Source organism: Acanthopagrus latus, chromosome 2, assembly GCF_904848185.1.
Source record: "Acanthopagrus latus isolate v.2019 chromosome 2, fAcaLat1.1, whole genome shotgun sequence".
Classification (NCBI taxonomy): domain Eukaryota; kingdom Metazoa; phylum Chordata; class Actinopteri; order Spariformes; family Sparidae; genus Acanthopagrus; species Acanthopagrus latus.
The window spans coordinates 7,278,709-7,306,564 of record NC_051040.1 but is presented as its reverse complement, the minus strand read 5'-3'; the positions used below and the strand labels follow the sequence as shown (position 1 = coordinate 7,306,564).

General features: G+C 41.5%; 1 protein-coding gene across 1 annotated transcript in view; it reads left to right on the top strand.

The window, feature by feature from the left end:
• The window catches only part of b3glcta (beta 3-glucosyltransferase a), a 71,405-nt gene extending 44,078 nt beyond the window's left edge, over positions 1-27,327 (top strand). Inside the window, exons 5-15 of the mRNA XM_037080041.1 lie at positions 924-1,000; positions 1,697-1,808; positions 3,925-4,061; positions 4,161-4,224; positions 5,208-5,339; positions 11,126-11,195; positions 13,937-14,050; positions 22,996-23,095; positions 23,579-23,698; positions 25,358-25,502; positions 26,618-27,327. Of these exons, the coding sequence (XP_036935936.1) occupies positions 924-1,000; positions 1,697-1,808; positions 3,925-4,061; positions 4,161-4,224; positions 5,208-5,339; positions 11,126-11,195; positions 13,937-14,050; positions 22,996-23,095; positions 23,579-23,698; positions 25,358-25,502; positions 26,618-26,785 (1,239 nt within the window). The 3' untranslated portion in view covers positions 26,786-27,327. The remainder of the gene's footprint in view (positions 1-923; positions 1,001-1,696; positions 1,809-3,924; positions 4,062-4,160; positions 4,225-5,207; positions 5,340-11,125; positions 11,196-13,936; positions 14,051-22,995; positions 23,096-23,578; positions 23,699-25,357; positions 25,503-26,617) is intronic.
• Positions 27,328-27,856: the final 529 nt, after the last annotated feature.

Genomic DNA, 27,856 nt, shown 5'->3' with positions numbered 1-27,856 from the left:
TTTTTGTAACGACCAGCAGGGCGCAGCTTCACTGGTTTCAAAAATTAGTCTGATTGCATTTAAGCTTATGAGAAAATGACCCTGCTTCACACTTCATTTATTACCTCAGTGAACAGTTTCCTCCTGAATTTATGGACTCAGTCACTAGGTTCAGGTCCTCTTCAACACATCATGGTATTCATTTTCATCATTTCATTTCATCATCAATCATGGTCCTGTTTAGAGGTAAAAATAGATGAGTAGGTTTTAGGGCGTGGCTACATTGTGATGGACAATTCGCTGCCCAGGCTTGTTGGATTCTCAGTTAGATCCAATCAGGATGTCCTCCCCAGCTCCCGCCTCACATCCAAATACTTAATGGTTACTTCTGGCTACAAAAAAACAAAATGGTGACTGCCGTCATATCTCAGTTTTTTCTCCACCAATTCTGTGGCACTCTGGTGAAAATGTAAATCTTTAAAAACAGCTCACAAATATGTAGTTATTTCTTTGAAAAAAAGGCAAAATCATGTCTTAGTGATGTGTTTTCCCTTGTTTTAATTATACACTTAACAACTTTTTCTTGGTGCTCTAGTGAGTCTTTAAGGAAACAGCACAAGTGTGGGGCATCAAAATAAATTACAGTGCTCATCTGTGGCACATCAGACTTCTGTGGGAACACAGGCAGTGCTCGTAAGATGCATTTACTGTTTATTTTGGTCTTTCATTGGATTTGTTGACACTTAAATGAACACAGTCTGTGTTCATTTTTGTCAGCGTTGCGCAGTTTTGCTGTGAGGTCAAGCAGCGCAGCTTCTTCCAATTTTCCCCTCGGGGTCATTCGTGCAGAAAAGTTGCTTTTTATTGTCTGTAGCCGCTTTGTGTGGCTGTTGTGCAGTTAATAAACACGTCTTTATCTCTGGTTTGTGTTGTCTTTCTTGCAGAAACCACCGGTGGTTTTGCTTCTTCATAGTTTATCAGATAATGAGGGAGACTGGAGCATCCTTCCTCTGCTGCCTTAGTAAGTATCCCAGAACTCTCACAGTTGAACGAGCACGTGATTAACTGAAGATTTGAAACGGCAGAAACATTTTCTCCTCCTACAGTCGAGATTTGGAGGGTTATATTTTGGTTTTGAGGATATTTCTTTAGCTTCTTTTTAAGGCTACAGATTGCTTTGAAGCTATTTGTAGCACAATATCGTTGATTGATTGCTCCACATTATAATAGAAGCCGTCCAAATGTGTCTATAACTGTGACAATAAGCCTATTACCGCAGTTATTCAGTGGTCTGAACAGCTTGATAATGACATTAGCTGTAGTCGGCTACATGATTGGGCCCCCTGAAAAAATCCAATATGTGCTCCATAATTGTTTTGCTGAGATGTGAAATGACATCTGAATCTGTTTTCTTCTTCCACTGTAAAGATTTAGGACGTAGATCAGAGAAAGCAGCCCATATCATTACAGAGCCGCCCTCCCTGAAAGAAGCCTTTGTGCTTGTGATGTGTTTTTTTTTTTTTTTGTCCTTCAGCCCTCAAGGGAAAAAAACTGTGCGGCTGCCTTGATCTGACTGGGTCAGGAGACTCAGTTAGATAGTTCCTCACACTGGACTGGAAAAAAAAACAGTTTTATGTGGTGTTTATCTTCTATTTATTCTTATTTCATTATTCAGCTCCAGTTTTGATGTTACTCTTTTTTTTTTGTCTTTCCTCAGCTTATCGTACTCCTTTGGGAAAAACTCATCCTGGATTGTATTTCTCGAGGAGGAAACAAACGTGAGGATGTCTAAGCTCATTCAAGTGCTCGCAAAATTTGACAAGAACAAAGTGAGTATATTTTCTCTAAACCTCCCATTTCTCTTCATCTATTTTGAATTCATCAGTGAGACTACAGCTTCCTGTTTGCAGCTCCGGCTTAGCTGATCATCGCTTCAATTAAGAGATATAGTATCAGGTTGGCTTCGGCTCGGCTGCACCGAGCGCTGCCAGCTCACAGTGAAACCTGTCAGACACGTCACTCCGTTCTCTGCTGTAGACGTAATTTAGGGCCCGTCTCTCCACTCGTGAAATTACATTCTTGCATACGGGTCGGTGAGGTAGGTCAAATATAAGTGTTATATAAATGCTGCAGTCATAAAATTATACTTTGGGGTCGATTTTTTTTTCCTAATCAAGTCTTCTCCATCGATGGTGTGTGTTTATGAATTTTTGAAGTAATCCAAATATCAGCTGCATTTCAGCGCACTTGTTGTCAAGCATTCACAGCACAAGTTCTGCTTTCAAGTGAATCGGGATCAAAAACAATGTTAATTCCACTTTGACGCCAAAGCCGACAAGAAGAAAAACAGCTTATTTTTATCAGCCAAGGCTGAAGTTTCCTCTGGTCTGAGAGAAACTCGGCACAACAATTACGGAAACCCTTTTTATTCATCTAGGATTGTTGAGACCCTGCGTGGTATTTCAATTCCAAGTCAGAGATGGAAGTCATTATTGTGTGGATATGAACGGCCTCATCCTGAGGAAGAGACGACCCTGGATACATCACCATTCATTACTACACACCCTGAAGCACAGACGTCTCTCTCAGGCGTTACAGTGATGTGTGGTCGGCTTCATATTGTGATAAGCCAGACGAAATTAGATTTTTCTTTTTTTTTTTTCAGGAGCAATGGCCCTTTACAGAAACTAGCTGCCACTTTCGAATAACTTTTACCAATTAGACACTGAGGCACTAAAGCCTGACAGTTATTAAACTTGGTATGACGTATGATATATTTATGATACGTCGATCTGTTGGCAGATATCATCCGTGAAGAGGAAGAAAGGATGTTTCTGTCATACCTTAGCATGTAAATGACAGTCACAATACAAGTTAACAGCACCACAAACTGCAGGCGCCAAAATGACCATAACATTAAATCATTACCACTCTAAACATGTGTCATCAAGGACTGAACTTATCACCTTTATGAGGAAGATTTATAGCAGGTATGTTGGATCAGATCGCTGTATCTTATTAACTGGCAGCCGTTACGTTGTGTTGAACTAATTTTTTGAATATTTGTGGTTATAGAGTACTATATTCTTGAACTGTAAGACTTCCAGAAGAACCTTGCTGAAAAGCAAAGCTTGGAATTGAACTACAAGTATTTTATTCGCCTGCTGCTTTTTCTGTTACAAAGAGGTCTTGAGTCCGTTTGACAGGAGCCTTGCTTTCCGGTCATCACGACTCTCTTGGAAGATGATGTCTCCATGCAGAAAAGTTAATAATGAGAAATGTAAAACCCAATTCTCAACATTACGATCACCTGTAACAGTTTTGTAAGGCTGAGCTGTACGCTTCTTAAGGCCGACCTGACTGGAGTATTAGTAAAAATATATAAAAATGAATCGAGATGCATCGATGACGGTTTTAATAATGGCATTGTAACCCTCTGAATGTGAATCACGAGACTGCTGGAGACTGCTAATCTCTGCTGCAGAATCTTATTTACCGTACACTAACACCAGAGTGTGGTATCTGTCTTCTCATCTGAGAGCAACAAGCATTTTTATTTTGCAAGATAAAACTGTCTGAGGATTTTCTCTCAAAGTAGGATACTTTTTGCCCAAGATACATCAAGAGTTATGACGAGAGCCTTTCTGGCTACAATTCGTGGTATTTTAAAAAACGTTGTTCTATAAAGAGATCTCATTATTTCCCAGACAGCGAGGAACTTAATCACCAGAGAGAATTACAAAGACTTTCTGCCAAGTGCAGTGTCAAAACTCCTAATTCAGGCCAGATGCCCAAATGAGCCTTTTTTTTTTTTTTTTTTTTTTTACAGTCATTTATTAACGGTAAAAAGAAATATTAAGTGCAACCTCTTTTTTAAGTGTAACATTGTAAAAAATAAAGAGAAGTAACCTGCACTCAGCCTGTCTCTTACTCCTCATTCATCAGGAGTGGTTTCTCGGTAAGCCCCTTCACGACGAGGAGTCGACCATCATCCATCACTACGCCTTTGCTGAGAACCCCTCCGTCTTTAAGTATCCTGACTTTTCTGCCGCCTGGGCCTTAAGCATCCCCCTCGTTGTTCGGTGAGTTTGTGCAGCGAAAATTTAGCCGTTCGGATCTTCTCACGACAGCATTCCCGAGGTTTGAAAGGCTGCATGTGTGTTTTACATTTCGTATTTTAGGCTCGCAAACAAAGTGAGAGATGAGCCACTTAAGTCTGACTTCACCATTGACCTGAAACATGAGGTAAGATAACACCGCACACAGCTCAGTTACCTTCAGACCCGCTTTGTTTGGGAAAACTGATGATGAGGCTGCTAGTTTTTTTTTTTTTTTTTTTTTTTTTTTTTAGCCATTTTCCAACAATTTTCCTGTTCGTCACACTCAAGCCACACCGACCTGCTATAAGTTATTTGCACAAAGAAGAGCGAGGCATGAAATCCATCTAACCTTGAAGTGAAATCTCATTACTTTGGAGAATTGTCATGGCGCAGCGCTGGGGTTCTTATTTTTTATCACTGAAATTCAGTCGGGGAGGCATCGAGGGATTTTTTTTGTTCAGTAAACACGGCATCAGACTTATAACAGCTCAGTCTGGAAAAGTGGTTCAGTTAGAAACGGCATGTGCTCAGTCCGAGAGATTTCATTATAACACCGTGTATGATTATTATAATGCTGTGTTTCAAATACAATTGAGGGATTTGAAGCCTTTTGTATTTTTAATGCACTCGACGAACGTGCACTTTCAACCTCGCACAGGCGATAGTAAATCACAGATATGCAGAAACACAGACGGGGTGCACGAATCGTCAACGTCAATCCAGTTCACCATCAGCCGATTACCTCCAGGCTGCAAGTCACAAAAACATCAGTTTATAGTTTCTGTAGATCCTGATTTTTTTGGGACAGTCCTCATCACGTATTCTGTTACTGTAACGTCTCGATCTCCCCCCTGTAGAATAGTTAAACTAAATCCTAGATTTGCTGAGGTACAGCAAAACTCCACCAGCTCACAGTTTCTCGTCCTCTGTCATCCCCCTTTATCTCTTTTGTTAGCGATCTTTAATATTGAATATGTTCTCTTGAGTTTAGTTGTGGGAACAAAATTGCGGTATTTACTATAAACGGAAACGTCTCCTCGGTTAAGCTTCTGATAAAACATTAATGTCTAAGAGATTGCATCTCGACTGTAGCTTATAAACTCCACAGATCAATGTGTGTTATTGCAGGTTGCCTTGTATATCTGGGACAACGGGAACGGTCCACATCTCACTGCTGTTCCTGAGCTGTGCACCGAGCCAGACGGCTCTCCTCAGTCCCTCAGCCACTGTGCTACCTCTCTCAGCGAGCCTCCACTGTGTGTGAGTATCTGCCTCGTGCGCTGCCTCAATGTGATCATCCCCGCTTTGCCGGGGGAACGGTGAAAGGGACCAAAATTAAAACAACAGAGTAAAACAGAAGCAATTCACAGTGAGCTGTCACCACTTCTGTGAAGATCTACAATGATCTCTCCGGTCATGTGGAAGCAGCAGCCTTCATACGCCATGAGATACAACACTGTGCATCAACCTAAAGGGACAGACGTCTGGGTTCGTTTTACTAAATTTAATTTCGACTCCCGCCAAGGAGGAAATACTCCTCCATTGCCAAGCAACACCCTTTTGAGTCCTTTCAGATTCTAGAGTTACATCCGACAGTTATTTCATCGGGATGTGTCCAGCTCTGTCCATCTCCAACACTGACTGAGTGTGAACCTGCACTGACATTACAAGTGTTTTGGCTCTTCTTTTTTTTTTAACATGTCTGGACAAGGGAAATCAAAATTCACACTGATAACTAACCAGCTCTCAATTTCTCCTTCGTCTTTGTCCTCTTAATCTCTTATGTCAGCCATCGCACACACAAAATCATCGGGGTTTGGTTACATGAGCATAATTCTGCATATTTTGGGATGGATTTGAAGTAAAGCACATGCGTGTCCGAAGTACTTTTCACACTGCATATTCTTATCCCAGGGCTATCCTTGATCCTGAGTCAAGAGTTGACCTTTTTCACGCACACTGTTTACACAAGGTTAACCCAAGCCCAGGGCTGCGTGATTCAAACTGCATTCTTACCAGCTACGGGTTTAATGTCTGAACACGCAGATAATGTTTATTATCTAGCATGAGGCATTACTGCTCTTGTTTAATTTAGCCCTGTGATCAGTGACTTTTCAGGAAATAACCCTGCAAAAACTCCAAGGTCCAACCCTGCTATGGAAAGAGCCAGCAAGTCCTCGGGACGAGTCGGCGTTAGCCTGTTTTGAAATATGCAAAGATTGTGCCAGGATAGTAGCTTTTCGCACTGCAGTTAGCCGACAGCTAAAAGCATGCTTAGAATCTTCTCGGCCTAGACAGAAGGCAGTCTTTTTGCAATGAGAAGCATCTTTTTACAGTAAGCATTTTTTGGCTGCTTACTTACCCTGGGTACCTCACGTTTTCTGATGCCGGGCATGGCTGCAATGTTAGCACGTGCACCTCAAGTTGAAAAAACTTAAAACTTCAAGCAGAAAAGCGCCTGACATCATTTTCAAACTCTTCACACGTTATCCTAAAATCGATATAATAATAGGCTTTGAACTGACCATTACCCAGAGTGAGATCCTCAGCCTGCTGGTGGTTCTCCCTGTGATCTCTCCTCGGATCTTCGATTCCCTGTGTTCAGTTCAGAGAACAGCTTCTCATCCTAAATTAGATCCAGAGCCTTCTTTGCTGCAGATGTTTTTTTTATTTATTTTGCAAGGTGGACAACTATCGAACTAGGAAGTTAAGTACTTTAGGCTAGCCAACATAAAAGGGACAGATGTGCAAGGTTACATCATGGGAAGATCATCTTCATGCTAAGAACAGGTGATTCAGTGGTTGCCTAGCAATATTTTTAAAGAAAATCTATTGCACTGCTCTTTTGTGTGTGTGTGTGTGTGTTTCGACAAGAAAAAGACAGTGCACGCCCAGCCCTGATCGGCCCTAAGGAAGCAGTTAGCCCAAGTTCAATCCAAAGGGTGTTGCATCTGCCGATTCCTGAGGATGGTTAGCCCAGAGTTTATGAGGTCATCCCCTGAATATCAACTTAACACAGGAATAAAAAAGTTGAAGTAAACAGAGTAATCTTTCATTGTTCTTGAATGTAAAAACATTAGTGAAAACATAAATCTTGCAGCCCTGGGTTGTAGGTTAACTCAGGGGGCAAAGTTATCCCAGGGTCACCTCTTAGCTCAGGGCTCACAACGTGAATTGTGTGAAAGCTTTCTTGACCTGGGGCGACGAAGGATCTCGGATTGGTTGTAGCCGTGGGCCAAGTGCAGAGTGAGAAGTGTGTTTGTTGCTCCTGAATTAAACTGACTGTGTTGTTTCACAGAGAATCTGGAGCACAAGCGTTAGAATTGTGCTTAATTAAATGACACTAAGTGGAGTAACAGCACCCAAACTGGTGCTTCACTGCAATAATACCAATCCGATGAATATCTCTCTTCTCTTGTTGAAGGCTCTATTATAAAATAACTATTGATTTTCAGTAACTGATCTCATGTAGTTACCTATTATAGTAGAGGATACAGAAAAATTATATTACAGTCTGTTTTATGTGCATGAGTGAAATATCTAGGAGGCAGACAGTGTCTTCGGATGAACCTGCAGGAAATAATTGGCACTGTTTTAAGGCCATACCGTTGCATTGTGGGATAGTCTGTGCGTGGGCGTGACACCTTAATTGGTTGACAAAATAAAATCAGAGCAGCGTCATGTGGAGAGAACACTCTGAGTCTGATTTAATCCTGATTGCCGGTCGATTGGTGGCGTTACGCGTTATTTTTCGGACCGCGTCGGCGTGTTGAATTATCAGCATGCTCTGCCAAACTGCCTGATATGTAATGTTTGCTCAAGCAGAAAGAAGTTTGTTTTCTGAACCGATGAGCAGGGTCGTCCAACCTTTAACCAGCAGTTGTCGACCCTGCGTGCGGCCTGAAATGATCAATAATGTTGAGAGGAAGCGATGTGTGTGCGACTGTATGTGTGAGGTGACTTTGGGATGCAGCTGAAAGTGTCCCAGATCTGTTTTTCTCCCCTCTTAGTTTTGACAGGAAACATCTCAATCTTATCTTTCCATTTGTGATTCGGATCACAGTCCTGCGTGTGTGTTCTACATGTTCGTCACCGTCTGAATCATCAGATTTATATCCGCATGGTTTTTAACTTCCCTCTTGACGAAAATCTCCGCACTCATAAAACTGCAATCATTTGACCAGCAACAACCGGAGCAGCCAGCCGAGAAACACGAAGGTCACGGGTTTAATAAGTATTCAGGGAGAAGTTTCCATTCAGTGCAAACAAGAGGGGACGTATCGCAATCCGCCGGTGGTCAAAACGGTTGCAAGACAAATTGCCAGGCGGGGACCACAACAGTGCTCGGCTGCACTGTCAACAAGGAATCAAGAGCCTCAAGAGGCAGATTCAAGGAGGCGAAGGACGATGATCAACAAAGTGGCCGCGGCAGCAAAACATGTCCTTTTTATTTGAGGCAATAAACTTGTTGTGGAGTCGCTCCGCTCTGCATGTCGGACATTTGAGGACAGAGGCTTAAATGAGTAAAACAGACAAAACAGAAGACAAAGAGCGCCGCGGAGACGAGTGTGAGGGAGCAGCAAGGCTAATAATAAAAATGTATTCCGAGCCATCTTGAGGTTTTCAGGGTCAACAAAGAGCGAGTGTGCTCACACGCTCGGCTCCGTCTGTCTGTCTGTCTGTTTTAGGTTTCACTGGTGCTGAAATGATTAGTCGTATAATGTACCATTCATTCATTATTAACCAAGCAACCTAAATATGCTTGTTCCCAATTCTCAAACATGAAAGAGCTTTCTTTCTTTCTTTTTTTACATCGTTACGAATGTAACACTTTTTGTACACTTCAATCTCGAGATTGTGATGAACATTTTTTCACTGTTTTCTGCCGTTAAAGCGGCTGTAACAACAGCGTGACCATGTAAAAAAGGGGTCACTGTTAATGATGAGCCGACAGATAAATATCACCTGAGCCCACAGCTCCCCCTCAGCTTTATAAAGCTGTGGAGTGAGTTTTCAGCTCATTGTTTGGCTTCAGTGTTTTGGTTCACTCTCGCTGCTCTCGTGGCATCATTTTCTGCTGTAAAACCTCTTAAACTCCCTCTGTAACACTACCTGCTCAGCGCCAAATAGCAAAACAGACACAGTCACTGACCAGGGCCACGGCAGCTGCTGGATTCCAAAAATCTAACAGTCACAAAAATAGTAAAACAGCATCTACAATATTCAAACAACGTTAACGTGAACATTGTATAAGGTAAGTATTAAAATACTAGGGGAGAAAAACTGACATTCACCCTCTCTCCCTCTCTCTGATCCACACACACTCTTTCAACACACACATCTTATGCTCATCTGGAACATCTTCCGGCTGGTTAGTGCCTACGTGGCAGTCGTATCCTCGGGGGGCTGATTTTCTCTGCACCGTCTTTCTAAAATGGATGTGGCATTTCCAACTATTTGCGGTCTTTTTATGGCTTCCAATCTTAGGTTTGTAGTCTGAATAATGAAACTATTAGTTCTCTCACTGGCATCGTGTTGACGACGTACCAAACGCGACATTGTCTGGCTCGTCTCATCTGGCTTGGAGAGCAAAAATAGCACAAAGAGGAAAAAAAAAGAGTCCGTTTTAGCCTCACATTCATCAGGTGGAGAGGGAAACACAACTCCAGCACTGCTGAATCTGTAAATAAACATCTGTTTGCTCACCATGTTGTTGTATCTACTTAAAGGAGATGTATAATGCTCATTTTCAGGTTCATAATTGGACTTGTAGAATGGGTTTACATGCTTTAATGTAAAAAAAAAAAACAAAAAAAACATACACACACACACACACACATTTCCTCATACTGTCGAGTCCTTGTCCCTTTGTCTGACATGCTCTCTTTTCGCTTCTGTCTCTTTAAGGCCCCCCCTCCTGAATACTCAGTCTAGTCTGATTGGTCGGCTCACACGCGCCTGAGCCCGCACTGCTCACTGTGTCTCTGGCCGAGTCTGGCATGTTTTTAGCTTCCAGTTAGATTCACTTCTACTGTGAATATAGGCAAAACATACGCACATGTGTGACGTGGTGACGTAATGTCATGTCAGGGAGACACAGAATTAAATGCAAAACTACTGATGAGGCGTTTAAGGAGCTTCAGGAGCTTCAGCAGTGTTATCTGTACAAGAGACTTTGAGTTTTTCAACTTTTGAGACCTTTTACGTGCACAAGAATCTATAAAAACACAGAGGAAGAGGAAAACACAGAAAAGCATAAAAGCTCTCCTTTACCAGGCCGTGATATGTTCGTGTTCTGTTCACAGCTTGTTACCACTTCACCCGAGTGGCCAAAACAAAATCAGTTCTTGTAGGATTAAACAATTCATCGAAAATGTATTCTGATTTGTGAATTATTTTTCCAGCTTTTGGTGTCGGTGTGATGTCCAGGTGCTATCAAGAGGTTGTCACTGTCACACTATCACATCCTGTCTAAACGTGTTGTGTTGTGATGGTTTCTGCAGCCGCTGATGACATTTTAATGGAGCGCACACTCTTAATGCATTCTGTCTGTTGTTGATTTAGCGACTCTTCTGTTTGATTGTTGGAGCACAAGAAAATAATTATTTTAGCCTTCCATTTTTTTGACTGACTGTCATTATAAAGGGCCGCGGAGACTCAAACAGAGATGTTCCATTTTCATTTATTATCCGGTCTCACTTGTTGCTCTCCGAGGCTTTTAAATTTGTCAAACGCACACCTCATTCAGTCCGGAACATTTCGAATGTGCTGCAGTGTTATCAGCTGCTGTATGTCTTTCATTTCAGAAGGAGAGCCAGAGGGGCCAAATGATCTCAGACCATTAGCAGAAATATCCATTTCTAATTTTACTTTGAAGATAACAACTCCCACTGATCACTCTGACACTTAATATCGCCTGAAAAACTCCATCTCATCCATTTGTCCGCATCTAATATAGATTCGGTTTTAATTACGATGATTTATGATTTATGCCGTGTGATCCTGCGAGCGTTTCTTTGATTCATGTCTCCTGTTTTCATCAAAAGGGGGAGCCTGTAAATAAAGAAGATATATTTGTTGCTGTGAAGACGTGTAGGAAGTTTCACAGTGAAAGAGGTGAGTCACACTCCCACTCTTACAGAATCTGCCAAAGATGCACAATTTTGTTTTGAGTGCCAAATGCTTCTTTTTCTCCTCTTGTTGTTTTTCTCGCCATGGATTCGTTTTTTTGTACCTTTGACACGTGTGAGTGGATAAGAGCGTTACCTGATTATCACGATAAAGTCTTTCTCCGGATGATTCTGTTGTCTTGTCAGAAAAGGATTTAATGGCATTGTTTCAAAAAAAAAAAAAATCTACCCCGGAGTGCTTCATTGTAAACCCCCATTTGATGCTGGAAATGTTAAATCATCCAACAATAATGCACATGTTAACAGAAATCACTTACCGGCGCTTAGCGGGTTTTATTTGCAAACTCAGCCTGACGTGAAGCGTGTCCGGTAAATCCACTTCTCTTTTTAACCCGATGAAAATGAAGCAGGGTTCAGTCAACAGATCGGATCGCAGCATCATCTCAGAGCGATCAAACAAACCGCACGGCGTGCTCAGAGAGTGTTACTCCAAAGTAATTCCACTAATTACCTTAATTACTGCCTCCTCTGCCAAGCTGCCATTATTCTGAATGAATATTAGATTTATATATCAAAGGTTAGCTCGGATCAATAAGCAGTCGACATGAAAGAGCCTCACATTTAATTTACGATGTCGCTAAGTGTTTAATCTTCTTATCTGCCGTGATTATCAAGTGCAAAAAAACAATTATGTGAGCGCGCGAAATGCACAGTCATCAGTTCAGAATTTAGACTTGATATAAAAATAGGGTGAACGATGCTGTCAAGTGGAGTCGAGGTGTTTTTCTTCCCCCTTTACTTGTTATGGAAGCTCAGTGTAGTTTTTATTGCCGGTACAGTGTTATTGTTTGAAGCTGTCCTCCTGCAGCGGTGGGAGAGCTACTCTGCACCGCCACGAATAGAAATGTGAGGCACAGGTTTCCAATATCGCTCGTTGTGTCGGAAATCTATAAATAACGCTCGCAGAGAGATTTATTCAAGGTTTTTATTTACTGGTGCGAGTGGAGCCACGCGTAGATACAATTCACAGATCCAGCTAGCGCGCTTCTTCTATTGGTGATGAAGTTGTAGCCGAGGAGGGCGGGGGAGGGGGGGTAGCTTGGGAATTAGACAGGAAACATTCTACTTTGCTGTATGATGGAGGAAAAAAATCATAGAGGTGCTACTTCTCTACTGTGAACACCAGCAAGTGAGACACAACTTAATGATATTCACTGTGATAAGTAAAGCCTCACCAGGTCAGGCAGAACTTCACCCGCTCACGATGTTTCAAGTAGTATGAAAAATATATGTAATAGACGGTGGAAAAACTCAAAGATGATATCACATATATGGTATAGAAATATATCATATTCACCTCATAGTGCTGTGTCTCTGCTACATTACACACTTAAGTGAAATGTGTGACACACAGATTTATTAGTATAGCAACATGTGTTTTTTGTGCAGTATGCAGGAGTAATGTAGTGAGGTCGCTGAGTTGCCGTTACTCTTGATGCAAATTGTTGAGTTTTACAAGATTTAAATAGTGTCCCTTCTCTTTTCAGCTTCTTTAATAAGACAGTTTTACGCTTACACTGGTTGAGAAAATAGAAGATAACTCCACATTTTTGTTTAAAAAGAAATTCCTAACCCTGAGTGTATTCACACCTGAGGGTAAGAAATGCTAAGATGTAGTCTTCACCCTTTCCTCCTCCTCCTCCTCCTCCTCTATGTTTTGGCTAGAATATCACTGATCTGGTTAAATAGCCAAAATAATATAAATGTCACAATACTGAGTGGATGATTTTGCGGTTCAAAATACATTAAATCTCAACTCATCTTGTAACGTGGCTTTATCCGTAATGTGCGCTAAAGTTTAACTTGGGAATTTTAATGTTTATCATGTTTTATGTAGTTAACATCGAAGCTACAGTCGTCTCTCACACAAACTCTTATCTGTAGGCTGCAGTACGGCAGGAAATCAACATCTGACCTGCCCGATGCGTTTGGAGCTTTACTGCACTTCCTCTCAGTTGAGTTTCTAAGTATCCTGTCGAGGCGGTGCGGACTCAGCTCGGCTACTTTGCTTTTTGGTTCATTCTTTCAGGGTTAAACAAGCCACTCTGATTCACTATTGTTGATTTATGAGAGCTGAACACAGCCTGGAGCTACTGCTGCTGCACATCTCTGGATATTTCGGCGCCTCTGAGCCCCTCGAACACGCTCGCCTCAGCAGCCCAGAAACTCATCACAAAAACCTCCACAAGTCATCAGTCAGATAGCAATTAAGTCTGTAAGAAAACTTCAAAACTGTGATGCTGAGGATCAGGTCAGTGACTGGAAGGCTGTGTGTATAAATAGAAGGTAAAAAAAGTACATGCAGATGCAGTAATGTGACAGAACTCTCAGGATCCAAAGCTCTGAAACTTAACTGCTTTTTGTTTTTACATTATTCAAAGGTTTTTGTGATGGTTATGTGATTTCCTCAAAATGACAGGTGAACACATGAAAGGTCTCCACGCTTCTTTGTGTGTGAGTCATACAGTCTACCTAGTTCAGATTTGTACTGCTCAGTTGGAGGATTAAAGACACATCTTATCTTATTTTCCTCTTTTATTTTCTGCTTTCCATCTCGTCCCCACTGATTATCTGTTTCTTCAAAAAGACTCCCGTTTAATAGAACCAGATGTCTGCTTGTTGTGAAACTTGGTTAACAGAGTATTGATTTTCTTCCCTGTGTACCAGTTCCAGTGATAAAGAAGACCTGGGAGAAGGATGCCTTATTTCTTGAGTACTACAGTGACCATGCTGATCCTACAATACCCACCATTGATATAGGAGTACCAAATACAGAGAGAGGTAAGTGCTTGTTTTGTTGTTTATACTCCCTCAGCTTCAGGGTCAGCCGCATGCTGTACATGAACAACACGATCACACCGTGGAGGGGGCGGTGGTGTGTATGATAGTGATTCAAAACCTGATGTTAGGAGACGCTCAGTCAGCAGTTGATTCCAGCTGTCTGTCTCTTAAAGTGAGTTTTCTTCACAAAATGAAACAAACTACATATATGCTGTTCGGTCCCCTGTGCGAAAAAATCAAATTGCAGTAGCTTGTGTTGACAAAAGTGTTTTTTTTTAATAAATGTGTTTGAGTTATCTGCTGTTTTCACCAGATATTTGTCGTTGTGATAATCTGACATTTTATCGCATGTTATAGTTTATTTTTAACCACGGCCCGCTTGAACTCTTAATCTTTACAAAGTCTGAGCAGGACCGAGTTTCTTTTGAAAGAAAACGTTTCATTTTTGGAAACCCGCTTCTAAAAAATTGATAGCACTCTTATGTCTGTACATTAGAGGTCTAGCTGCAGTGAGGAGCTTGTTATCTTAGCTCAGTGTAATAACTGGAAGCCTTTAATGTATTAAGTGGATCTGGATACGGAGCTGCTCAGCCTTGCTCCCAGTTTTGCCCTGTGGCCAACCACAGTACTGCAGCAAGGAAGCTGTTGACATCACACCTCAGACTGCAAATAAGGTTGTTATGATTCTATGTGTTGTGAAGTTTTGATCCAGGGAGGTTTTACATTTGTAAAATGTTCACTGAAGATGAGACAACCATATTAAAACCTGTGACTTCATCACAGTGTAACAGTGGGCTGCTTTACCAGGACGTAAACCTGAAATTTGAAAATGTTTTTGGCGTAATCTGCAGACGACCAATTCTCATTACCGTGAACAGGCACCGACCTTCAATCCTATATCTTGTTCTGTTGTAAAGCTGTGCTGGAAACAGCAGGACGAGACAGTCGAGCTGTTTCCCACTGTGTTCACTCTGGAGCTAAGTTATGCCAGTTGGCTCCTGGCTGTATCTTTTATTTTTAACAGATATGAGAGTTGTGTTTATTTTCTCATTTAACTTTTTCTCCCAAAATGTCAAACTTCAAATCTGCAGAAACTCATTTAAACTCCCCAAATGTTATCAAAGATATCAGAACCTGAATCTGAATAAATGTATTTAAAATGACGCATCTCTAGTCTTGTGATTTCAAGAAAAAGCAGAGCGCAAAGTCTACAGCCCGACAGTTATTCATTAAGAAGCTGCTCCTGTATCGAAGCCCAAAGGTGGCTCCTTCTGTCTGAAGGGGCGCTGACCCCGAGACAGACGAGGCTTCTCTCCACCGAAGCAAATTCTGAGTATGTGAAAACAGACTTGGTAAGAAAGCTTCTTCTGATTCTGGAAGGGAAAACACATCTCCCAGCTGGTCTGAGATCCTGCTGATCCCTCAGGAGAAACTTTAACCCAACAACATCCTGCAGCTTCTCCTGAGAGAAAACACTGGAGACGCGTGATGTATGATAATCAGAAGCAAGTACAACAACATGTACACAGAGCGTAAGACCCCTCAAAGCAAACCAGGGTGCTTTGTAAAGAAGCAGCCGCTTTTTGCTCCACCACCCTCCTGGCTGCCTGAGGCAGAGGCCATTTGGGTGCGAATTATTTTACAGTCTGATGGCTGCTGGCATAAAGCGGCACCTAAGACCTCTCATGTTGCACCTTAATGGGATGATGCATCAGCTGTAGCCACTCTCAGCCTGCTGGAGGAGGGCTGAGGGATGTTGCTGGAAAGAGTCTGGTTTGGTTCTCCAGCCTCCCTTCGCCTACCGTCTCCAGGTCTGCTGCAGAGTTGAGCCTCGTTGAGAATAAAAGTCGGCCTTCTCTTTTGAAAGTTACCTTGTTATCAGTCCACTCGGTTGTTGATATGCAACCCTCGTACTTGAGGGTTGCCTCATCTCCTCCTCCTCCTCGTTGTGGGTAGTGACAGGTCTCAGCGGCTTCTCGCTCCCTAACAAATCCACTACCAGCTCCTCTGCCATCCCGACACCGAACTACACAGTTCTTCTTGCACCGGCTGTCAGTGCTCTTGGATGGCAGACATACTGTATCCGTCACATTGAATCTTTGTAATCAAATGTTAAATAGAAAATATTATATATCATTTATTTAAGGTGAGACAGGTGCAGGTGAATACAACCATTTTTAATACGCTTTTTCAGTTGTTGTTCTAGATATCTAGTCATATGAGTGTATTTTCAGTAATGTACATCAGCCTAGACCTACTTTTGTACATCTGGAGGGCACGCTCAATGTGTTCAATATCTGAACATTGGATTAGGAATCTTTTTCAATCTCTGAGGATGTGCAAGTGAAGCTAAATATCTTGACATCTAGCCGGGACCCCTGCTGGACGTCTAGACACATTTAAGACGGTTTAAATATCTGAACAGACCCTATTCATGAATGCAAGACATTTTTTTTTGACGAATAGTCATGTGAAATAGCAAATTACTATTTGATATTATGTAATTGTTTCAAAACCATTAGATAAGGGTTGCAAAGGGACAAACTTTCTGAAAAGTTTCCATGAAATCAGGTATATTTTGGCTAATGTTCAATATAACATCTTAGTTTATACAACCCCAGGCCAGTTCTAAAAAGTGTTGGGATGCTGAGTAACACATTGATAAAACAGAATGTAATATATTTTGTCAAATCACAAGCGTGCAAGTTGCCTTCACCAGATAAGTTTTATTGAATACCCTGTTTTGTCCATCCAACCTTGGGAAATCGCCTTCCTGATAATGGTTTGATGAAAAAACGGCTGATTGTATGAAGACAGAGTGAGACTTCTTTAATCATTGTGGATTGTTTGAATCCAATCATTGCAATCAAACAAACCCAAAGTACCTGAGTGTCCAGATGTCTCAGCTCACAGTAAGGACGTCTGAAGTCGGTAGAAATACGCAATCAGACTTTTATTTTGAACCACGTGAAGCTGTTCCGTGGATGGTTTTGAAGAGCTCTTTGAAAATGACTTTCATTTTGAGCCCTGTATTGATATCCCGGTGAAGACAGTGCAGAAACCTTCATTGTGGCTCCTCTGTGGACATATTTTGAAGCTGCCACAAAGAATCTCTTCTGGGTGTGTCTTTACTCATCATTCATCATTCATGGATGAATGGCCTTTTATTAAAGGATGTTGACAGCATTTTCTGATTTATGGATCAATAAAAGAAACTTCCCTTTTCACTTTTTGAAAATACACAAAAATTCTAAACCTGGTGTGTTACCTGAAGTTCAGATTTTCAGTCTCTGTTAGTGTCTGCCCTTAAGACAATTTCATCGAGTTTAAGAAAGTTTGATGACACTTCTGAAGTCTCAGCCCAGCCTCTCAAATCAGATTTCAGACCGACACAGGCAGATTGATGTCATGGCAGCAGCAGGAACCAGCAGTGATGGAGGAGTTTCACACTGAGATGAGTTATTGTTGATCTATGCATAGCCGATACATCTGTCTCTTTCATCCAGCCTATTACTTGTTAATTTCCTTCTGCAGTGATAGATTAACAGCTCCAGAAAATGCAGATATGTGTGGAGTTTACACTTGACAACAAAAACCAGTAAGTCCTGACCTCACTGGTCGCCAAACTGCAGAAGTGGTGTGAAGCTGGAGGTCTGATCTGTGGAGAGAACAGAGGAAGGTGACAGCGGTGTCCCTCAGGCCGCCACAGTGCCGCTCTGAAGCTTATATTTCATCACCGACGTGTAATTGTTTGGAGTCGGGCCACGTTTTGACTGAAACCGGCCTTTTTCTGTTTTTTTTTTTGTTTTTTTTTTAACAAAACATTAAAATCCACGAGAAAGGCCTGATTGCATCATACAGCTAATGACTGCTCCGGGTTCAGTGTAAATGGAAAAGTGTTCACATTCTGCAGGGATGGTTTTAAAAGCCTTGTCGAAAAATTACCTTAATAGAGCCCCTCGGTTTAAATAAGGAATTAAACTCTGGCTGCTTCTTTGTTTACCTTTTCTAATTCTCTCATTAATCCGTAGCCACACTATTATATCGACTTGACTGACTGCATGTTTTATTTTTTTTCCTTCTCTCTGGTTGTGTCGCACTACGTTTCATTATGCAGAAAGGTTTCCACCTGCATTTACACACAATGAGGATATTAGAAATGTCACTGTATATAATGGGAGTCCACTTCATCATCACCACCTGCAGACTGAAGACTGGCCAGACAAGCAGGAATGGTGGAGTCTGAAAAAAGAAACAAAACCTTCACAAGGTTTATAGTAGAGCTCTTCGCACAGATTTGCATTAGATCACATGTGATTACAAGTAAAAGAGCGACAAAATGATTTTATTTACAGTCAGTTAATAAGCTGAATGTTTTCTCACTTAGTCATTTGGTCCATGACATTGCAGAAAGTAATCAAAATAGTTGATATTTTTCCTCAGCCTACAGAGATCTGCTCAGAGGGCTTTTTTTTATCCACCCATCAATCAGGAATATCAGAATAAATATGTAAAGATATGAAGTTTACTCCCTGTGTTTATACCAGTATATGAAAAAGTGAAATGTTTATGCTTCTTTAATGATTTCCTTTTTTTCTTGTTTTCACTTTGTCATAGAAAGTGAATTAGTGAATGTTTGGAATTTTACTTGGTAGTTAAGTTAAAAACGCTCATTTCAACAGAAGGTCCTAAAGATTTGTTGGAGCCCCACCCCTGTGTATTGTTATAACATTTCATGTTTTGCTGAATCATTTCCTGACAGAGTTTATTAGCCACACTCCTCACTAAATGTTTTTTGTCATATGCTTATTTAATTTTGTGTTTAAACTAGATTAAGCTCTTGCTTTGGTCAAACAATGACGTATGACTTTGGTTGAGTCTGCGAGTTATTAACTCAAGCGGCTTATAAAAGTAGCATCGCCCCTTTAAGAAGAGGTCAGAGTGCAGTGTGTGTGTGTGCGTGTGTGTGTGTGTGTGTGTGTGTGTGTGTGTGTGTGTGTGTGTGTGTGTGTGTGTAACCACCACCTCGTTAACGTTAACTGCTAAAAAAGAAAAAGACACAGTGGCTGGAGTGCTGCTCTAAGTGGCCATCTATTGAGTCATTTCCACTGAGCAGAACAACATTAATGTTCCAGATTTGTAAATGATGTTTGTCAAGCTATTCTCCTTCAGATGCGACAGATTCTCGGGGTCCGGGCACAAGATAATGTGAGCTCCCAGTCACAGGTTGCATATTGCCAAGCTGACAGGCTGGCAGCTGGTTACACCACGACAGAAAAAAAAAATTCAAGTAGTTGCTTCTCAAACTCGACACACTCCCTGACTGGGGGTAGCGAGACATCGTGCTGACTTACTCCTGATTTTGACGTCTTATTCCAGAGAAAGTCGCGGCCCCGCTGCTCTCAACCGATTAATGATGCTAGTATTTTCTCTTTTTAAACCAGTGTTGGACAAGTTTGTCTCATAGATCATCTAGGAGAAAGTGTCTCCCTCCCTTTAATTTCGCCTGCCTCTGCATGCCAGGATTTTTTTCCCTTTCAGGAGACAACAATTAAGTGTTTGTAAGTCTGGCAGCGGTCCACGGTTGTCATCAACGCAGGGGGATTTTCTCTAGTTTGGTCCGCAGCCAAACACTGAAGGTACTCTCAGCTTACTAACTGTGCACACTGTCAATCAGACAGCAGCCATAATTCCTCCTGCGTACAGTAAATTGGATTTTCTTTACAGTGGTTTGAGTCTGATGATGCGGAAAAAGGGGGTGATCTTAAACAGCGCCGTGGCGAGATGGAATAAAATGTTATACTGCATCTTTAAACGGAAATTTGCAATGAGTCGCACCAGGACGTGCAGTTAATCAGATAAGCACGCACTGAAATATGATTGAGGTCAAATTAAAAGTGAGCAGTTTATCTGTTCCTCAGCACTAAATACCCACATGATACTCCATCAGTTATAGGACTTAAATTGAGTTCAGGTCAGGCCGTGCATTATTCCTTTGTGCTCTTTTTTCACCGCTTTCTGTTCTTTTTGCAAGACTTAGCTTTATGCCACTGACCGCTGAGAGCAGCTTTTGAGTTCATTAAGGGTCGACAGGCGTCAATAGGTCGGGAGTCTGTAGTGACCTTCATGATTCTATTATTGTTCACCTTTCACTGACTTCATTGACTGACCTGAGCGTTGAAAACCAAGTGTTAAAACTCCATCAATGATGTATATAATTTATATTATAAAATACAGCATTTTGGTATATTTTGAGGAGAAAGTTCAGAATTTCAAGATGCCAAATCAATTTTAAGCAGCTGGATAGATTAATAAATAATTCTAGCGAGTGCGTCGTGAGAAAACCAACACTGAGGACGTATCCAAACATAAACATTCACTTTGTTGCCTCGATTCCTCTTCAGATCTTCTGATGGGGTTATCGTGCTGCCATCTGTAGTCACAAAGAAATGTTAAGCCTGCTGAAAACATTCTCGAGCTTTACAGTAAATATGTGGTCTGACAATGGAAACATAAAACTCAACAGTCTGAGGTTAAAAGTGTTTTCAATGTGAGGGGGAAGAGTGATGCAAGACCTTGAAATGGAAAAAACTGCAGCAGCTATCAAGTAAATAAACTACCCGCGGTCAAGTGTGGAGCATGTCGGCGAACAAAGACGTGATGACAGGAGACGTTTCTGAGGCCAAAGAGGACCTTTCTGTCACATTATGTAGCGGCGGTAGGTCAGACGCTTTAATGATGGATACTGCATGAGACATGAAGCCTCCTCCGACTAGAAATAAGATTATCGGCTTATCTGGAGACCCACCTCTACAAAAAAAAAGTGTGATTTTGGATTTCATTCTCGTCAGCAGTTCAAGGTGTCCTCACTTATTCTATATTCAGATACCAGCAAAAAAAACAAAAAAAACCCACTGTGGGTGCATTTATAAATAAAACAATAGGGCTTCAGTATTCTTGTGATGCTTGCCACCAGGGATTTCCATGTCTCAGCTCTCAGTCCTCATGGTGTGCGGATATTTGATGGGTATATTTCTTTGGGTTCCTTGTATTTGTTCTGTACTACCACATCACCGGTTCTGTTTTTCAGGAGTTGGCAGAACATTTTGTCCCGCCTGGCAGCCATGTCAAACATGCCAGAGTGAAAGTTTGATCTTCCTCGCCCATCATGCCAGGCATACCTTATTATTTGTTTGGGATGCCAGAATGTAGACAGCGGCTTTCTTCCCGCTCACAGAGCTCCAGAGGACACGTCCTTGCATTGAAAAAGATTGTCTTCAATGCTATACAATGGAAATCTGAAAGAGGTGGCAAAGACGCTGTTGCCCCGTAAAAATATAAGGTTGTTTGTCTGATCACTGCAGCGACTGATGTGTCCGCCTACGGCCTTGTGTGCTTCTGAGGCGTCCTTGAGCAGCATGCAAAGCCACTTGCTCACTATTTGTAACTTCTGATGCACACAGCAGTCGAGTTAATTCTGAGATGCAAATGAAAGTTGCGAACGTATTGCAAGATTAGTGATCGGTCTCAGCAGACTCGTTCTTATTGCTTCATCAGAGGCTTCTATCGAGAGAATTAAAGTTTAATTACAAATGTTTTTTTGTTGCAGTGGGTTTCATACTGTCGGTCACATCTAATGATTCCTTATCTCATCATTCAAACCCAGTCGGAAGAATAAATGTTGGCAACACATTTTCTTTACACTGCTTCATAATTCTTTTGATTGTATTGTAATACTTATGTGGTAACAATGCTGTTCTCATGGTCTTGCAAAGCACTTGGCACAGGTTGGAAAGATTATGTTCTGGCTTACCTGGATCTGTCTGTTGCCACTAACACGGCTGGAAATTGTCACAGCGTCTTGTTACAAATACCTGTTGTTGTTTTCAGCTGCAAATTGTCCCAACGCCCCGTCAGTAATGTAGAGTTTTGTTGCCACTAACACAGCTGGAAAATGTCCCGACATCTCATTAAAAATCAAGGCGGTGTCGTGCGTACAAATGTTGAAATGTCGCCCTGAACAGTGGTCTCTTGTTAAAAATGTCCTCCAGTTTAACGCTTACAATGATAAAAACACCGTCTTGACAGCCGCTTCACCTGGTTATCAGGCCACCAGTATCCCCTCTTTACTCTGGCATGAAATTCCCCACATCTATCCCAACGTCACATTAAAATGTCGAGTTTTATTGCCACTAAAAACAAATCTTGAAAATGTCCTCGTTAAAAAAAATATCCTGTGGTGTCCTGCTTAAAAATGTTGAAAAAACATCTTGAACAGTGGTCTCTGACTTGGCAGATCAACATCTGTCTCATTACACTTCCAGCATCCCCTCCTCTTCCTCCTCCTCTTCCTCCTCCTCCTCCTCCTCCTGACAACAAAGTCCACTCCAAATAAACAATTAATCTGGCATGTTACATTCGCATTTATTGCAAAAATGTTTATTCGTCACATATAACATGTAATCATTTAGCATATCTGTGGTTCTGCATAAATTTAATATAATACCAGTGTTTTATCTTGGCACTGGGCTGTATCAGTTGGGGGCACGTTGCCCAGGCTGGATTTCCAGGAGCCGCTCATGCTGAAATATGTGTTCACTCTGTGTTCTGAGTGGAGCCGTGGCATCAAACTTACAGCTGAGGCCTTATGTCGTCTCCTAATAAAGTGCTGCTGCTTTTTATAGTCTCTACTTGTGACTTTTGGTTAGCCTGCCACCTTTTAAGTCCTTTAGTGTTAGCATAATTTATGACTGTTATGTTGCCTTTTTGTGGCAGAGCTTTTAGGTATGCAGGCGTGCGTGTGCATGTTAATACCTGCTTATGTTAAGTGAGTGTTTCTGCGCTCAACGGGGTCATTTATCTTCGTAAAACCCGAATACAGCACATGGTCAATATGTGATTAAGTCGTACAGGCCAGTCTATTGATACCATGTCTCTATTTGCAGGCCACTGCGGGAAAACGTTCGCAATCCTTCAACGATTTCTGAACAGCTCTGTCCCGAAAACCAAGTGGCTCATTGTTGTGGACGATGACACGCTCATCAGGTAAAGTTCCATGATCTGTAAATGTCCTTTTTTTTTTTTTTTTTTTTTTTGTAACTGGGACACAGTGTCTCGTTTTTTAAATGCCAGGCTCTCATTTCCCTCAGAGTTTGACTGACATTTGTTCATAAGTGCTCTAATAGATTCTGTCTGACAGCCGAGAAAAAGGTTTGAACAGTGGAAGAGAGAAATGCTCAGAATGAAGTCATTTTTGGGAAAATGAGTTCCAGAGATATTACCATCCTGTCGAACATCTAAAAAAACCTCAGTACATAAATTCAAGTCCAGCTGGCATCACTTTATATCTGTCAGGTTGCCCCTTCATGTGGAAATCGTTCTGGATGTGTAATAGTGCCTGAGGGGGAGCAGTCACTTCAGACCCTAAATGGACAGTTTCATACGTGTGTATGCGCAGGCGAGTGTGTGTGATGATGATGATGATGATGATGATGAGGGTGTGATGAGCTTGATCTGTGCTTTCTGCAGCATCCCCAGACTGCAAATCTTGCTGAGCTGTTACAACCCCTCTGAACCAGTGTGTCTGGGAGAGAGGTACGGCTACGGCCTGAGCCAAGGCGGCTACAGCTACATCACGGGAGGTGGAGGGTGAGTTCTCACAGCGAGGATGCTCGGGGAATACCGATGAAAGATACAGACGCAGCGGAGGGACTATAAACTGTTTAATGGAAAACCTGTAATCTGTAATTTACGGATAAACTGTTTAAAGTCAGTTTTAAAAGTGTGTCACTCCCTTCAGGGAAATTGTGTTTTGCAGGCTGCATTGCAGTAAAGATACTTCATAAAAACTGGAATAAATCACCACGTAATACGACAAGTGATCATCAGCCATGCCTAATACTCACAGTACATCATACAGACTGATGGTTGCAGCAGTTTGTTTTCTGGCAATGTGAAAAGTTTGTTTTTGACAACATGAGACATGCAAACTTACCATTTCACATTCATCACTCAAGCTGAAGTACAGATGCTGGTGTAGAAAAAAAGTAGTACTGATTCAACTTGTTGACCCAGGTAAAAAGTAACAAGTACCCCTCTGAAAGCCATTTCTAGACTATTAACTTTAAAAGGTAGAATCAGTAGGATTTGTCCAAGCTGTACCACAAAGATAGTCGATGGCTGAGTCTTGATGTCAAATAACTACATGTTGGGTTGGTAAAGCATCTCCAGCACAGGAAAAAAAATTGAGAAAATAAGAAAATCCAGGAGGAGGGCTGCAGGGTCTCTGCAGATAAGAGACACTGACACGACTTTTTTTTCCCACTTCGAGTCTCCCTTTCTGCCTGTTTCCGTAATGTTACGCCGCTTCGTCTCACTACATCTGCTGTGTGTGATATGCACTGGGTGAAATCAGTCGTGTTGATAATTGCTAATTGATGATTCCCCTCAACTGCATTAAAACTGAAGTAACAAAACTGAAAATTTATGGAGTGGAAAGTATAGATATTTGTGTTCAATTCTAGGGAAATGTTGAAAAATATGCTGAAGTACAATAAGAAAATATTTGTTCTTTGTTACTTCCCACCTCTGGATATCATAACAAGATGATATTCTTGTTGTAAAAAATGTGAAAACGCTTGTTATAACGTAAAAACATCTTGTAATAACAATAGTCTTTCCTTTTTTCTAGCAATATGCTTCTGTAGGTGACTGCAAATAAACAGACAGTACAAAAATAATTGTAATCCGCAATATCCACATTTTAAAGCCCTCGTATTATACGCAACTAAAAGTCAGGCAATGAGCACAAGTCATGTGTCAGCTGTCAGTGCTGGAGGAATGCTGCAGCGGCGATAAATCTTGAGCTGTGAGTGAGCTGTGTGAGAAAACTCTATTTAGGGACACTTCACTTGCTGTGACACTTTACAGCACTGCAACTGCCAGTTTCCTCAAAAGAGACATCTCCTAAAACCTGTTTTTGAGTGGCAATGAGCGATTTCTTTGGCGGCTTGAGATTTGTTTTTTCATGTGTAATTGCCTCTTCTCTCAAAGAGTTGTCACATCATTGTTGTGCAGAGCCGATCCTCAGAAAACCACATCTGCCTCTCGGCTTGATTTGCAGTTTCACTCTCTGCTCTGTCGCCCCGTGGCCCTCTAACCATAAAATGAGTGCGGCGGACTTCACGGTGATGGCTGAAAGACAGATTGTTTTCTGGCCATTCCTGTCATTTTCTTCGAAGATTCAGCCCGGCTAAATTGACTGCGTTGTGCATCTATTTTGTGTCTTGTGTGTGTGGGCTGCTGCAGCATGGTGTTCAGCAGGGAGGCTGTGGTGCGACTTCTTGACAGCGGCTGTAAGTGCTACAGTAATGACGCTCCTGATGACATGGTGCTGGGAATGTGCCTCAACGCTCTCGGACTTCCTGTCACACACAGTCCACTCTTCCATCAGGTGTGTACACAGTCTCACAACACATTCATGCATTTCTCTCTCTCTGTGTATGAGTACCTATGGTGAGAAATACCATCCAAACATTTTCTTGCCATACAAGACTAAGAATAAAATGTTTTAGCTCAGAAAAATAATTTGACATCTGTTCATCCCCCTTTTTCAATTAAGTTATTCACTATGAAACATGGTGCCTTTAAACTAATACACTGTGCAGAAAGTCAGATGTAATAACAGATTTTACAAACCTTTCATCAGACAAATATAAACTCTTATCTTATTAGGTAGTCGAGAGCACAACTGGCCTGACATAGGTGCTCGTTAGACCGCTGCTTACATCACATTTCAGTCAGGTCTTGGATTCCATCAGCTGAGCTGGAAATTCACATTACTCTCTGCAACTGTAGCAAGATATCAAGAATCTCTGTCAGACACAATATCTTCCATCGGGGGAAAAGAGGATCTACATAGGAAAAATGGCCACAAATTGGCTGTTACGTGGGTTTTTTCCCATTCTGCTGACATGATGTAAATGCACCATCATGTCACATTCACATCATGTGGGATGGGTCGTAAAGATGACAAAGATTCCCGAGGGGGTAACTTGCTCCCGTACAGCTCACGACGGCTGCAGAATTTGTCTTGGGAAGGTTGGAAATGCTGTGCAGTGACTTTGAAGCACTCCATCAACGAAATAGAATGTGGAATGATGGATTTGATGTCGGGGGCTTGGCTTTAAGTTAATGTGTAATAATGTTTATGCTCATTGTATTAACCAATCAGAGACTGGTGCTTATGCAGCTGCAGATGTTTGCGAACGCACTCTCTGTTTGAAAAGACCTCAGACTGAAACCAGACTGCCTTAAAAAATTGTGCAATTTTGAGGTTAGTTGTGCCATCATGTAAATTCCAATCACAAGTGGTCACCTGAGACGTATTCTAACACCAGGTCTGAACTGAGCTGTCCACTTTTGGTCGGATCTAAGGATCCACCAATAAAATAAATGAATTGTTCAAACTTAATAATTACATTTTTAGAAAGTATGCATTGCTGTAAACTTTCTGCAGCACTCGCAAGAAGTCGCATTCAAACGATTGTACTTCATCTTATCTTTCAGGCACGGCCAGAGGACTACGCCAGAGACTTCTTGGCTCACCAGGTGCCCATCTCTTTCCACAAACACTGGAACATCGACCCGGTCGCCGTTTTTAACAAATGGCTGCGAGATGACTCGGCTGCAAAAGCTTCAGATGGACTTGATAAGAGTGCTAAGACGGAGTTATAATAATTTTTAAGCACACGACTAGCCTGTATGGATGTGTGTGCGTGTGTGTTTGTTGTGTGTGTGTGTGTGTGTGTGTGTGTGTGTGTGTGTGTGCATTATGGCATCATGGATTCCTGAATTCCTTCACAGATGTAAATGTTTTTGTATTGCTGATGTTGAACTGTTATTTAGAGGGACCATGCGAGAGTGTGTCCGTGACTGAATGTTTTCGTGTCTGAGCTGCATGTCGGGGTTTCTGTCATTTTTGGAAATCTGGATGTAATATGTCATATTTATATCATATGAATAATCTGAACCTTACAGAGGAGAACCCTCCTCTGTGGGAGGTACTGTATCTTTCAAAAAGTATTGCCAACGCTGTACATTGTGCTCTATTTTGACATAAAATTATTTGAGAATGTTTTGCCTTTTTTATATCTTAAGAGGCCTTTTTAATGGGATTAAGTTTAAATCAGTGATGTGTATTGTTGAAGGTTAATTGGGGGTAAGAGTACAGGCTGTTTGGCGTTGCTAAAAGGAAGAATTAAAAGATCTCTAAAGCATGCTGAAAGTTTGTAATTACTCCCAACATACAGTCCAACTTTTAACTCTAAACTCACCTGAACACCTCATTACATTTTGGCCCAAACAGTCTGTTTCTCACAGCTCGCTTTGACCTCGGTCACAGGAGAAAAACGAGCGTAATTCGATCAGACTTTTTTTTTTTGTAAAACATTAACTGATATCCCCTGGGTACAAGATGGAAATTAGTTTTATCAACATCAATAGCAATTTTTCATTTTCACTCTTTTCCCCCTCACAAAATCAACTGTCTCAGATAATTAACTGGCAGACTTGGTGATTTGCTGACCATCATTAAAGGTCTTTCAAAGACCTTGAGCCTCTGGTGAAGAATGATTTCTTTCTCCTGGCTGTATGCCATTCTAAAAATTAATTTGCAGCTTCAATTCCTCACTCTCCAAAAAAAAAAAGAAAAAAAAAAAAAAAGCAGAGAGTGACTGCTGCCTCGTAATGGCCACAAAAGCTTTAGAAAACCTGAGGATTATGAAGGGGCTTGATATTAATTGAAAC